The 14892-nt window shown below is 43.6% G+C and overlaps 1 protein-coding gene across 1 annotated transcript in view; it reads left to right on the forward strand.

The window, feature by feature from the left end:
* The window catches only part of LOC128330492 (macrophage mannose receptor 1-like), an 88301-nt gene that overhangs the window by 26285 nt on the left and 47124 nt on the right, over window positions 1-14892 (forward strand). Inside the window, exons 11-17 of the mRNA XM_053263480.1 lie at window positions 236-384; window positions 490-683; window positions 3090-3211; window positions 5460-5532; window positions 7453-7588; window positions 10950-10985; window positions 11075-11244. Coding sequence (XP_053119455.1) covers window positions 236-384; window positions 490-683; window positions 3090-3211; window positions 5460-5532; window positions 7453-7588; window positions 10950-10985; window positions 11075-11244 — 880 coding nt within the window. The remainder of the gene's footprint in view (window positions 1-235; window positions 385-489; window positions 684-3089; window positions 3212-5459; window positions 5533-7452; window positions 7589-10949; window positions 10986-11074; window positions 11245-14892) is intronic.

Here is a 14892-nt window from a genome sequence, read left to right on the forward strand (position 1 = left end):
TGATAGAGGAAGAAGATGATTTCTAATCAAATGTTGTTATGCATTCCAAAACTTGAAGAGTTAGTCTTCCTCACCTTTATTCACATTAACTTGGTCATGATTCACATGAACATACCAAGTCATCCTATTCAAAGAAGCTTGGTTCCACTATTTAATGCATCATTTACTCTAGTGGGGAACTTTGCTTTGTTTCCATATAGTGGCTGGCAGCTAACCATCTCCCTGTTCTCCACAGATATGAACAAGCCTACTTGACTAGTCTAGTTGGGCTGCATCATGAGAACTATTTCTGGATTGGCCTTTCAGATGTAGAGCAACCAGGGACATTCAACTGGACCAATGGAGACAAAGTTCTGTTCACCCACTGGAATTCCAAAATGCCTGGTTGGTACTCCAAAGGCCTTTCAGACAGGAGGGTCATCAAGGGCTCTACACTTCTGTGTGCAAGTGAAGAAAAATGTAACTTAACTTTCCTTATCTCTCAAAAAGGACAAAATCCTGGCTGTGTGGCCATGAGAACTGGAACTGCAGCTGGATTGTGGGATATTCTGAGCTGTGAGGAGAAAGCACACTTCTTCTGTAAACAAAAGGCAGAAGGCGTGACACCACCTCCAGTCCTGCCACCAACTACCCCACCTCCATGCCCAAGAGACTGGTCTCCATTGGGAAGTAAATGCTTCAAAGTAGGTGTTTGAGTCAAAATACTTGTGTGTAGGGTGGGGTGTAGTCCCCCCCCCCCAGAATGCAAAGAATTCTGTATGAATGTTCTATACTACAAAACGTCCTAGGGTGAACCGTAGAACAGTGCTGTCAGTGGTGAGGAATGGAAGGCTTGCGTTATCAAATTTGATTAAGTGTTATGAGATACCACAAATCAAATAGTTTGCATTGCCCACATGCCACAGCCGCAAGGAAGACACAAACGGAATTCAATTTTGGATAAATGGGCCACAACTTTATTAATGATCAGAAATTAGTGAACTGAATTGTGGAATAAACTCCACCCGCCAACAGTGTGGGCAGCCAAAGGCTTGGTTCAGACATCAAAGTCCTTCCCCATGTCTTGAACGGGCGACCCACCCTGACTCCAGGATAGAAGAAGTGTAATCCTGCTTCAACCCCAAAGGGTCAGGGCAACTTCTAGGGCTTCACCCCCCACAAGTCAAACAGCCTTTAAGGTTTGTGAGGCCCTGAAGCATGTGTCATGATGAATCAAAGTCCCTGAGCCACAAAGCCTCTAAGGACCGACTGACCAATCCACTCTTTCCAACTGCCCAAGGGTGTTCACCTATCTAAACCCCTTCTATATCTCCACCCAGCCCACACTGTACCTGCAGATCAGCCTAGCTTGGCCTCCCCCCTCCCCAAACCTTGTGTCACCAACCCTGTGGTGAGGCAGTTTGACTCCAGATACAGCATTGCACAGGCACTTAAGGAAGGGCCCTACTAGGAACTATTGCTCTGCATGCAAAGTTCAGGTGTCCAATTACTACTTGGAGCTTCCTCAGTGTGGTCTTCCTAACTGACTCGAGGTCCCCAATGAGTCCACAAAGTACTCTAAGCTTGTCCTCAGGAAGGCGACTGAAGCCCATGACAATATCTAACTCGATGCCCACAGAGGACAGTCACTTAGAAGGCACCTCAGTCTTACTCAGGCCAGGGGACACCTAATTCCTCAGTCAGCAGTAGCAGGATGAAATTATTGAGTAGCCAGCAACACAGATCTGAGCCTTGGAGCCCCAAAAGAAGAAAATCATCTATAAAATGCACAGTATGCACACAATCTGCCCTCCACCTGGATGCCCATTCCAAGAAAGTACTGAATGCCTCAAAAGTGGCTCAAGAAATGGAGCTTTGGCTTATTGGTTAGTGTGTCCCAGAAGGGCCCTGAGGAAGCAGCAGGCTGAGAGCTGCTGGGAAGATAAGAAGGCCTGTAAGTAATAAATTAGGATCAAGTCAGTTAGATGCATGGGAAAGTTATTTTTCTTTACTGGTTGCTTGGAATATGCATGGTTTCAGGCATTCAGACATACAGGAATTCCAACCTCTGCCTCATTTAACTGCAGTTTCACGTTACAAGTGAATGCGGCCTATGCTTACTCAAAGAGGATGTTGCAGCAGAGCTAGAGGTTGGTGCACATGCCTAGTGAAGCTTGCAAATCAGATTGGGAACTCCTGAGTCAATCCTTACAAGCTTTGCAAGCAACATGGGGAGAGAAGAGAACCTTCTCTGCCTTCCGCAATCCCAACCCTTGCAGACTTTGAGAAGGGGGTTGCTCCTGCCACGGCATGATGCAAGGTGGCATTTGGCATCTTGCCCCAGGTGCCACACTGCCTAAGTCTGCCCCTGCCCAGGTTCTTCCAATGATGGAGGTCTGGGCTCCCCATGAGCTTGTGAGGGGTGGTAGGGAGAGGTTTCTGGTTTCCTTTGTCTGCAGGATGGCAGAGGATGCCTTGACAGCAGCCTCCACTGCATTTTCTCTCTTGGCTCTCACACCTGTGAGTTTTATGAGTTCTGTTTTGTATGTCACGGCTAGAGTGATAAAATTTCACCTGAGAGGATATTGGAAAAATATCTGGAGGATCTTGTTCAGAAAAAAAATTTCCATAGGAAATGTTCAGTGGGACTAGAGATCATCCTGGAGAGAATCTATCTATGTGGTCGCTAAGAGTTGACACTGACTTGATGGCACTTAATCAATCAATCAGAGATATTTATCATGAGTGTGGTTCACATATCTCTAATTATAGCAGAACCAGGGAAGTTCCTTCACTCCTACTTTTTTGTAACATCAAGCCTGCTTTAAACTTCTATTCCTTTTTAAAAGGAAGCTTATAGCGGAGGTTTTGCTATTCAGACAAAGAGCATCTGATGAACAGGGAGAACTCTGAAAGGATGAAATAAGTTGAAGAATTGTTTGAATGTCATAAAGAATGAAATCGGGAAATCAGGTTAAAAGTCGAGAGCAAAATGATGTGGCGGTGGGGTCAAAGATGGGAATTAGCAAAGTTTCAAAGGAAGAGATGGCACTAGGTAAAAGCTGAGGTTTGTGACTAAGTATGTAATAATTGTACTTAAATGCATTTAGGCATTTTATGATGGGAAAAATTATAAGCAAACTTGGCTTGAGGCTCGAGATTTTTGTCGAACAATTGGAGGAGACCTGCTTTCTATCCATAGTAATGAAGAACAGCAGCTGATCAAAAGATTGTGAGTTTCATAAAATTTTTACTCCTTTACATTATCTCAAGATCAATATCTGGAACAATATTCAAGCAAAAGGGATGTGTATGCCTCATGTTCATGTTCCCCAGGTTGAACATAAAATGGAACTGTTATGATTTATTTTAAATTGTTTCCCAGTGTTTGTTGAGATAAGGGTGAGTGTGTGATACAGACAGACAGAAATGACAACCAAGGAGTTGAAATTCCAATGATCTAGGCTGCCTTTCCACACAATGGGGAACTGCAGGTCCAATGGACCTACAACTTGCTCCCATTGCCCATTCCCCCCTGCTCCCAGATGATCCCGATGTGGAATTTGTGGGCCTGAAATGGGGACGAACTCACTGCGTGGGCTTCCTCCTTCTCATGAAGGACAGCCATGGCAGCCAATCAGGGACAGAGAGAGGGAGGAGCTTATTGCCCTCAACTCTGGTTTCAAAAATTGACAGCCTTCAGACAACAAACTGCTGCTTTCCAACAGAGACTTTGAAAGCAAAACCAAGCAGGAACTGAGAATGTCCATGTAGGTTTGTATCTGGGAAATTCTGGTTGCTTTCCTGACAGAACCAAGATTTCCTGCATTCAGTCGACCACAAATCCAAATTTCTGGCATGGTTGCCTCTGATTTGGCTTGATGTCTGAAGGTGGGCATAGTTTTATGCTTGCTTCTTAAAGACTCATGAACAGAAATCTTAACATGGTGAGAATGGTGGAAAATGCTTGCTAGAAGGAGTATCCACATTATGTTCAACAGACCAAACAGTTTTCCTTTCTTCCAGAAAAACCAGTTTTGGGATGGGGCAATTTTTTTAAAAGCAGAGAATGGACAGAAGGATAGCTGTTTAATCTTACCTTTTTTTTTAACCTGCTCCATAACCTTGATGGTTTTGCTAATTCATGTGCCCAAAACTAAAAATGCATGTTTACCTAGGTTTTGAACCCTTCAGGGGGAAATATGCTTGAGAGAGTTGTGGGTGTAGAGAAACAGTGGAAGAGGAAAGACCCCTGCCCCATCCACTCCTTAAAATCATCCAGTCATCTTCTCTCCAAGAGAGCAACTCCATTTTTTGGTGTGTGTGTGTGTGTGTGTGTGATTTTTATTAGTGATGCCTCATGGACTGGTACCCAGCGCCTCGCAGACCGGACCGGCACCGGTCCATGGACCAGTGGTTGAGAAACACTGACATAGACCATCCAAAGTGCTAGGCTGCCAGACACGGAAGTGCCTGCCATAATGTTTATAGTGTTCTTCTCTTCAGATGAATGCTGTAACTGTGAGCAGTATGGGTGGGGGAATGATTGACATGCCAGGAGGCAGGACATCTATCCCCACTTTGGATGGCACACGTGGGTCTGCTGTCTTTCCCCTAAATGTTTGAGGTTATTTTCTTTTCCTTTCTGCTTCCTCTCTGCTCCCCACCCCCTGCCCCGCTGCCTATGTTTCCTAAAGGCCTATACCAGGGCCGACACTCTGCCTCCCACTGGTTCCGGGTGCTGTCTTCGGGCTGTCCTGCCTGTGAATGGGCTTGCCCTGTCCCTCAGCTCTATGGCACTCCTGGGCGGCATCATCACTAGGCCTCACCTGCTACAGCCATATATCCTGTAAGGAAGGAAAGAAAATGATGATGGGATTCTGCTATATTAGTGTTGGAGTTTAAGGCTGCATTTCAGGCAAAGGGATATCAGTTTTGTGGCAGGACAAGATTCTCAGGAAGGTTTAAAGGGCTGCTTTGAATTTATTTTAAATACCATTGCACCAAAAAACACAATACATTTAAGAACACATGTTGTGATTATTTTTGCATCTAATATGAAACAGAGCAATGATATTGATGCAGATTAAACTCAACCTTTTAAAAGTGATTTTTTTATTTATTTAACATGCATAACTAATACATAGCCTGTATAGTTGTTTGCAATGTAGTCACCCTTTGTGAAGATCTAGTGAGCTGGCCAGAGAATAAAAGAGGTGCTTCTGAAAAATAATCACACGTGTCAAACAAAGGTATATAATACAAATGGTATTATTGCTTGGAATGATGCATCTGTTCCTGAAAAGTAATAATGTAACAATATGTAAGAAACCATACTGATATTTTTCATTTGAATAGCATCAAACCAGTTCCTATGTGGCAAACATTCAAATTCTACCATTTAATGAAGCTTCTGTTCCTTGCCTCTCTAATTTATGACTTCTATTCCCTTGCCTCTATAAGTATTTCTTATGTTCTAGAAACTATGACATGTGGATTGGTTTAAACTTCCTGGACCCCGAAAAAGGAGCTACTTGGAGTGATGGATCTCCTGTACGTAAAATTTCGACACTGTTGTATTGATAGCATTATCATTCACCTTATTGGAATGATGTATAATATTTATGTTCAAGCTTTTTCTGTTCTAATGCTGAACTTTTTTAGACCCCACAGCAGTACTTTGAAATGGTTAGCCAGTGAAGCACCCAGCGTTAAAGGGCAATAGAGCAGTTAGCTAAAAGAGGGCTTGAATTGTTTGGGGGGTGCAGCCCTCTAACGTTTGTGATGCCCCCTTAGCTACTGTTTTAGAATTCAATTGGAGGGATGTGATTTTGCCTTTATTCAAGCACCACACTGTGGCACTTCTGCCTGAAATTCTTGACTTGTCTGGAGGAGGGCATTCTGGTCTCCAGCTCTGCATTGTATGGTTTAGAACACAAGAACAAACCTGCTGGATAGGGGTGTGCGAATGGCTTGACATCAAGTGGCTTAACTTCGAGCCAGGCTGAATCAGGCCTGGTTCAGCTCGAACCAGCTCAAAAATAACTGGTAAAGGAGGAGACCAAGGACATTTAAAAAAAAAAGAAAAAGAAAAAGCGTCAGGGTGGGAGGCCAGTATAAATTTACCTTAATTTGCTGCTGGCAGCAGCTGTGGCAGTCCTGGGGGTGGGATGGGGACTGCCTCCACCCCCACTGGAGCAGGCACGCTCAGTTTGGGCCCATTTCGGATCTGTCCGTGGCGGCAAAAAATGGCCTCTGTGCATGCATGGTAGCCATTTTTTGCTGCCGCACATGTGCAGGGGCACGAAACAAGCCTTTCTGCTCTGGCAGGGATGGGGTGAGGGTCCCCATCACTACCGCACACTGAGACTACCACAGCTGCTGGCAGCGGCAAATTGAAGGTAAATATTTACTTCCTCCTGCCCCAACTCTTTTTCTTTAGGTCCCTCCTTCCCCTGTACTGGCAAAGGGGAATCCGTACCAGATTTCCCTTTACAAGTACAACCTCGAACCCTCCCTCCCTTGAACTGGGCTCGAATTCGAGGCAAACCAGTCCAAGTTTGGGTGTGCACAAAACTGGGCCAGACCCGGTCTGATCAGAGTCTGGTTTGACTCAAATCAAACTGGGTTTTCCCTAATGCTGGATCAGACCAAAAGATTATCTAGTCTGGCACTCTGTTTCACACAGTAGCCCAACAGTTACATAAGAACATAAGAGCAGACCTGCTGGATCAGGCCAGAGAGAGATTCTGAGCCGTGCTTTAGCCTCTGCAACCCAGACTGGGCTTTTGTGAACTATTCTCGTAGACTTCCCTACCGGGGTGGCCAGATTGCTGACAATTTGGCCACTTCACTGGTTACCCCAACTTCTAGATCATTTATGATCAATTTGGCCACTGTATGAAACAGGATGCTGGACTAGATGGGCCTTGGGCGTGATCCAGCAGGGCTGTTCTTATGTTCTTATTCAGAAACCACTCCATTTCCTGCCTCTTCTTTCCTCTCCCTCTCCCTGCCTCCCACACACTCTATAGGATCCCCATTGGGACAAACCTCTAAATAACAAAACATATTATTAGATAGGCTAAAACAGTCCACTACACTTATTGTATATACAGTAGTACATGTCATTGCTTCATCTGAATCAATGAAGTAGAGTATAGGATCAGGATGCAGATAGTGTTTCTGGCAGTGGCAGTAGGTGAATGAGTAGGGGCATCTGAATGGATGAGATAAATTGCAACTCACATGATTAATTTGCAAGGGCAGGATCTGTTTCTATATAATAACCTGTAACATCCACAGTATAGGTAAGGCAATGGCCAATCTCCCCCTTTGTATATGTGATATTCATCCACCATTTTAAAGCCACTACTATCAGTCTATCCCTTTTCCTTTGCAAACTGTCCCTTTTTTACTTCAGAAGTAATGATGTTTAAAAGAGAAAGCAATGAAACTTTATTTCCACTGTAGGTAGACTTTGAGGAGCCGAAAAGATGGTATTCACATGACAGCACTCGTCCATGCAGATTAATAGATGGGTATTTTGGTGTGTGGAAAACTTCATTATGTGACCATCTACATTCTTGGCTTTGCCAAATTGAAAGAGGTAAGATTCCATCTCATTTACAACTGGTTCATTCAGCTGAATCAATAGGGGCTTCAGTTGCTGCATTGCTCCTAAATCTTGCTTGTTAGCATTTATATATTTAGCATATTTTTTTAGCATTCCCATTGTAGCTGTCTCACTTCATTTTGGGAGGAGAAAATGAAACTCTGGTCCCTGTTAAATTTCTGTTCTCCTACAAGAAAGGAATTGGAAGAGTCCACCCTAAATAAAATCTATTCTGCTTTTTTCTCCTTTCTCTCTGATGATCTGCAGGGTCTTTGGACCCAGTACAAAATCTGTAATCAGTCCTCCGATTGTCAGCTGACCTCATGATACCATTCTGAGATCATGAGTGAGGAGAAGAATAAAGATGTAGCAAGCTGTGAAAGGAGTGATGCAAGAACAAAATCAATACTCATGCATAACCTCCCCTCTGTGTCCCCCCACTGTTGTAGATACAATAGGTAGGAAGAACAGAAAGGGCCATGTAGTGATGGCACCCAGTATTGAGACCCATTGCTGCTTGCTTTCTGGCAGGCAAAGAAAACTGTTTTATACTAGCAGGCTTTTTCTGGATGCTACTTTTAAATAGCATCTGATTGCTGCTGTGTTCTTTTTCCCCATTTCTGTTTTTTGAATGCTGGATATCTATCTATCTATCTATCTATCTATCTATCTATCTATCTATCTATCTATATCTATATCTATATCTATTTTTAATGTGAGTGAAAACAGGAAAATATTTCTCATTGTCCTCTTTGTCTCTCCTGTTTTTTCATGATAAGTTATATAGTTTCGCTTCAGAGATGGGTTACCCAAGAAGCCCCAGAGGTCTGGCCTTAGGGGCACCATGTTCCAGGTGGACACCAGAGAAGTAAGGGTTTTTAAAATATACAGTCTTCTCTTGCCAACCATGGTTCTCCCAATTGTGGATTTGAGTATCCGCGACTGGGAAATTGTGGCTGGTCTCGCCAACTGCAACCTGATTATCTGTGGTTTGGTGAGGTTTTTTTTGGAGTTTGGGGGGCAATTTCTAATTTTTTTCTATTTTAACTGGTTTTTCTGTCTTTTTGTGATCGCAATTCCCCGAACCCCCTGTTTCCCATTGGTTATAATGCCTCACAAACTGTGACTTTACCAACCACAAAGTTTTCCAGAAACAGAACCCTTGCAGTTGGTGAGGGATGACTGCATCAGTTTTCTCCAAACTGGATGGTTTGGCCATGTGGAAAAACTCTCTGAGAAAACCTTCTAAAATTTCTCCTTTGGAGAAACCCTGCAACATTGGTTGAATATTCATTTCTCCTTGTGAGGAACTCTGAAATTCTCTTCAAATGGCTTCAGATTTCAAGAACTAGTACATTTCTAATACTCAGCCCTTCATCCTGAGATTCCAGAGCAGTGAGCATTAAAAGTACAGTGAGCATTAAAAAGTACAGCAATAACATTTCAATCAAAAACATACTCAAAATGAAACCGGTATAGCTGCAGTCATCTAAAAAGAACTGAAACCTGGATAAAAAGTGTTGCCTTCATTCTCCTCTAGAAGTTTGGGAGTGAGAGAGCCATGTGGATCTCATCTGAAAGTGAGTTCCACAACCTGTGGAAAATAACAAAGAAGGCCCTGTCCCACATAATCAATAAATGTGATGCAGAGCCCTCCCAGCTGACCTTGACATGTGGATAGAATCAGCTGGGAGCAGGTGATCCTTAAGATGCTAGGTCCCAAGTCATTTTGGGCATTAAAGGTAATAACCAGCACTTTGAATTGTACCTGGAAACAGACTGGCACTCACTACAATGAGATCGCTCACATGACCTTCAAGTCAGTCGGGGATGGCAGGGGAGGTAGGATAGCATCCACCTTCCCCCTGAGACAATCTCCACTTGTTTTCTGGCCATGCGGCTTGCATGCCGACAGAAGCGGCTCTCCTGGGAGCCGCACAGACATCTGGAGGCCGGGGAAATACATCCCTGCTACCTTGTCATGCCTTTGTTTGTAGTCAGTCTGTGCGATCTTTTTACAGCAGCTGATTAGGTGGTCCACGGTTTCATCTGCTTCTTTACAAAGGCGGCGCTTGCTATTTGTTGTGGATTTTTCGACTTTTGCTCTTATTGCATTTGTTCTTAGTGCCTGTTCTTGTGCAGCCAATATTAAACCCTCTGTTTCTTTCTTCAAGTTGCCATTCTTAAGCCATTGCCAGGTCTTGGTGATGTCTGATTTTCCAGTTATATTGTGCAAATACTGACCATGCAGAGGCTTATTTTTCCATTTTTCTGCTCGGTTCTTGACTTGTTCTTTCTTGTAGGCCTGCTTTGTTTCATTGGTGTTTAATAGTTTCTCATTATTGACCATTTTAAGTGCATCTTCTATTATTATTATTATTATTATTATTATTATTATTATTATTATTACCCTAGCCTACCTGGAGAGGCAGCGCTGGAATCAGCCACGATCCTGGCACTTCACACAAGCAGCCCTACCCAGGAAGGACTGCCAAGGCCTGGGTAGGGCTACTCGTGTGAACAGCCTCAGTGTCTTCGGAATAGGTGTAATATGCACAACTCCAGAAATGGTCATTTCTGAATACCTTTTAAAGGGCATCCTCACACAAAGCACATTGCAATAATCTGAACATGGCATAAATAAGTCATGGGTGACAGAGGCCAGATCATCCATCCAGAATGAAAGGCTGGGCAGTGTTATGACTAATGAACTCTGCAAGCAGGAGAAAGCTTTCCAGCACTAGTTCAATCTGAAAGGCAAGGTGGTATTGTGATTTAGATTCAGCATGCAAGGTGGGTACTGAGTGGTGCTGGGTGTAGGGGTTCCAGAAAGGGGTAAACCCATCCCTGAAGCCACTTCTTCACCAAAGCTGGTTTTGGAGTCTGCCTAGAGTCTGCAAAGAGAGTTTTTCCCCACCCTAACTGCTGTCCTATCCTCAGGGAGACAGAAATTCAGAAGACCAGAATTTTCATGTTTCTGTTACTGAAATGTCAAAAACACTCTACATTTAATCTTCTTCACTGAGAAGACTGCAGAGCTTGAATTCTGAATTTCATATGATGATATGTACTCAAATGTAAATTATTCATGTAGAAGAACTGAATAAATTGAGAACATGGAAAATAAAGGTAGCCATTGTTTTGTCCATTGGCCATAAATAAAGTATCTATCTATCTAAGGTAGCCATTGTTTTTTCACATAATAGCATTTTTTTCATGTGAGAAATGTGATAAACTATAAATAAATCATACTTTGTATACTTTTTAAATATAAATTACTGATTGAAAAATGAAATATGATACAAATAAACCATATGACCCTACATTATAACCTCTTGTTTGCTTGGTTTTTCAGGTATAAGCTTAAAGCCAGAACCAAACAATACTTTTGGTATGTTCGATAATTTCATATCACTAAACATTATAATGCATATAACTTGTGCTAGAAACACTTTAAATGTACTTTCTTTCTTTTTACAGATTATTCATACAAAACTATCGAAGACGGCTGGATTGAATATAAGGGCAATGAGTACTATTTCAGTAATATAATTTTGCCTGCTGAACAAGCCCGGAGATTTTGCAAGAATCATGGTGGTGATCTGACAGTCATTGAGAGTGAGACTGAACAAATGTTTTTGTGGAAATATGTAAGTAATGTTTGGAACATTTGCTTTACTAGTAATACACAACTTGGTTTTAAAAAAAAAAAAAGGACCATAGAAATTGTTTGTGGGAAAGCATTTTAATGGCTTCTAGGCATTCTACATGGTAACCACTTCCAGAGGGGTAGACATGTTTGTCTGTAACATCAAAAAGAAATCTTCTTGCACCTTAAAAAATGCAACACAATTATTGTACTATAAGCTTTCATGGGCCCAAGCTGCTTCATCAGATGTATGGCATATTATTCTCTGTTGACAGGTATAGATACAAACGACCATAGAGAAAAAGAAAACACATACATACATACATACATACATACATACATACATACATACATACATACATATATACATGGTATGCACAAAACCAGTTGGCCCGGTTTGGTTCAAGACCATGAGTCACAACCCGGGCACGCAAATAGCTGGTGCGCATGCATGGCAGCCTTCAAAATGGCCACCATGAGCCATGGGAGGGCTGGAAAGGCCTCAACATGGGCCTTAATGGCCTGAAGAAGACTGGGAAGAGGTCAGCGTGGGCGGGGGGACCTTTTGAGATCCCCCTGTGGTCGCGGCAGCACCCACCAGAGGCCACCCGAAGACCCGGATCCAGCGGTGAGTTAAAAAACATTTCCTCTCACATTTAGAGCCCCCAAACCAGCCCAGGGGTTCAGCTCAAAGCTGAGTCAAACCAAACTGGGTCCTGTTTGGCTTGAGGGAGAGCCATCGAACAGGCCCAGTTTGATGGCAAACTGGCTTGACCTTGAGCCAATTAGCACATCTCTAACATATTCCTTGAGGCCAAGTAGCCATGTAAGAAATAGGTACTGTTTGTGACAATTCTACATAAAATAAGCATAAGGACAACTACATAGCTGTAGTAACTGGTGATAAAAGCCCTAGCTCAGCTTAAGTTAACTAAGCCTGTACTGTGACAAGAACCCATTGTTTTAATTCAAGCATATGCAAATATAATCAACCCTCTTGACAAATTTTAATTCCATAATCTGACATCTTAGTTTCCCCTTAAATTTCTCTTATAAAAATGGGGCCAATTTATGGGCCTATTCCCACGATCAGGCGAATCGGGCTAGGGAAGCCTAGCCCGATTTCGCCTGATCGTGGGAGCCACCAGACTCGCAGGTGAGCCCGGTGGCTTCTTAGCGGTTAACCTGCCAAACTAGCCCTCCCCTTAAACCCATTTTTTTGCTCATGAGTTGCTATTCATGAGTAGACTCCCAGCCGGGAGGCTTAAAAGCAGCCTCCCAGCTTGGGGGTCTCTCCAGTATGCCCTGTGTGCTTGCGCAGGGCATACTAGAGCTTCCGGGACCGCATGGCCCCCGATTCCCCCAGCCCCCGCTGGCTCCGTCATGGAGCTGGCAGTCATGTGGGTGGCCGATCCGGCCGCCCAAGACTGCCGCCTTGCTTGTGTTCAGGGAGAGCAGGCTAAGCTTTCCCCGCTCACCCTCCCCAGATGGGTCTCTTCGATCGTGAGACCCACCTCGATATATCACTCAGAACCATGGTTAAAGCCATTTTTGGAAGGCTAAATAAATTTAATTTAATTTAATTTAATTTAATTTAATTTAATTTGAATTGAATTGAATTGAATTAAACTTGGTTGTACCTGAATTCCAATGAAAGACAGGACACACAATATGGAGTAAACTAGGGCCACACTTTATTAAACTATCTGCATCATAATAAGCAATGGAGCAACATTTCTAACTTCCACAGAGTACAGGCAAATCCTCCCACTGTGGGATTCAGCCTCCTATAGAGAGCTGATTTGCCACAGCTTGGCCTGGAGGTTTTCTTTAGTCATCTGACTTCTCACCAGCATATTGTGTTAAGGCAAGTTTGCATGAGTGACCAGCCCCCAGCCCCAAAGCTCTGAGTGGGTGAACTGATCCCAAAGGGTTTCATTCCCAACCTGTTTGAGCCACAAACGCCCGAGGGGCTGTCCCATGGAATCCCCCTTCACTGTAATGGTGACTCTGGCTGAACACTGTTAAGCAAGATTACCTACCAAAGCCCACACTCACCTGCCCATGTTACCAATCTTAAACTATTTAAAGGTGCCACCACTAATCTAAAGCCTAGGAAAGAACACAGTGGAGAGTAGGCAAAAATAACTCTCACCAACTACCAATCAGGTGAGGATTTTAAAATCCTATGTGACCCCTTAACAGCAACCAGCTCGCCTCCCCTGCATAAGGGTGGGCGAGTAGGTGTCAAGCTGATCATGGAATGGAGGGGAGGGTGGTTGACCTTAAGGCTGCCAACCACCCTGCCTCCCATTGGGTAAAGGCACATGACCAAGAGCAGATGTGGCTCTGTGTGTTCTGCCTTTCTCAAGGCCACCTCTGCACACACCATGCAGGGTGAGTAAGCAGCATTCCACATGATGTCCCCAAGGCTCAGGAGTCAATGCTCCACTCAGCACTGCCAGTGTGACTGTGAACCTCAGAATGATTCTACATCTAATGCACTTTAAAAACAAACTGAGATGGGTTATGATGTACAAACCAACTGATTTTGGTTTGTTGTAACCAATACAAACCTAGGTTTCAGATCTGATTATTTTAGGGAAATTGGTTACAATCCACCAAGCTCAGTCAGTTCAGATGTCATGCTTGATCTTGGTTTGTTTCTAACCTCAAACTCAAACAAAATCTCAAACTTTCTAATCTCAAATTCTTTGGAGTCAAATTCTTTGGAGGCGTACTCAGGCATGGGAGCAAGAATGTATAAACTTCTGAGGGTCGGGGATATTTAACTGTGGTTTTGTGTGACATCTCAATTGACCCATGGTGACTTTCAAGGCAGCAGGACACTAGTAGTAAGCAGCCTCAACTGTATCACATAATTTTATTAAATTAGGCTATTCATTGTAGTTGTTGAAAGGGGATATATTTTCCTTCCTTTCCTTCCACTTTTTTTTTTTTTGAGTGAATTCTAGGTGTCAGCCAGTGAGCTTGTTCTCATGGCCAAATGGGGGAGTTGGAGGGAAGGCAGGATCCTGCCTACCTCCTCTCAGATGACCAGAGCCTGCTCTGGGCTCTACTGCTCGCATCCACATGAACAGAGATCTCCAGTTCTGAAATCGGGAGCTGGGTCCTCCAGTTATATCACAATGCATTGTGGAAACAGCAAAGAGGCAGCCCTCAGTATTATAGCAGCTCTGCTCTGCCTGGCCTCTCTTTCTATCCAACTTAATGATACAGATGATCACTGGCAGCCCGGGAGCAATTTAAATCATGCCGGTGCTGCAGAGGATAAAAATAAAATGTAGGACAGGCTCTTTTCATGTCCTACTTCACTTTTAGTCTGGGTAGGTTGCCAGAACCTAAGGGGTATACTCATGGGTCAAATGGGCCATAACCCAAAGTTTGGCATTTAAAAAGCCAAACCTGCCAACGGGCTACCCTGGGATAGAGCTGCTGGATCAGAAGGGCTCCTAGTGCTGCAGATGACCAGACATTCCTGGGTTAACCCTCTTCTGCGCAGGAATCTCTGGTTGTGAAAACAGCTCCAATGTCTCTATAATAATTTCAATGATGGGAATTGTAGTCCAACATCTTCAGGAGGGCTGAAGTTGTGCAGCCCCGTGCTAGGGAAAGCTAACTCTGGCTA

Source organism: Hemicordylus capensis, chromosome 6 (assembly GCF_027244095.1).
Source record: "Hemicordylus capensis ecotype Gifberg chromosome 6, rHemCap1.1.pri, whole genome shotgun sequence".
Lineage (NCBI taxonomy): Eukaryota > Metazoa > Chordata > Lepidosauria > Squamata > Cordylidae > Hemicordylus > Hemicordylus capensis.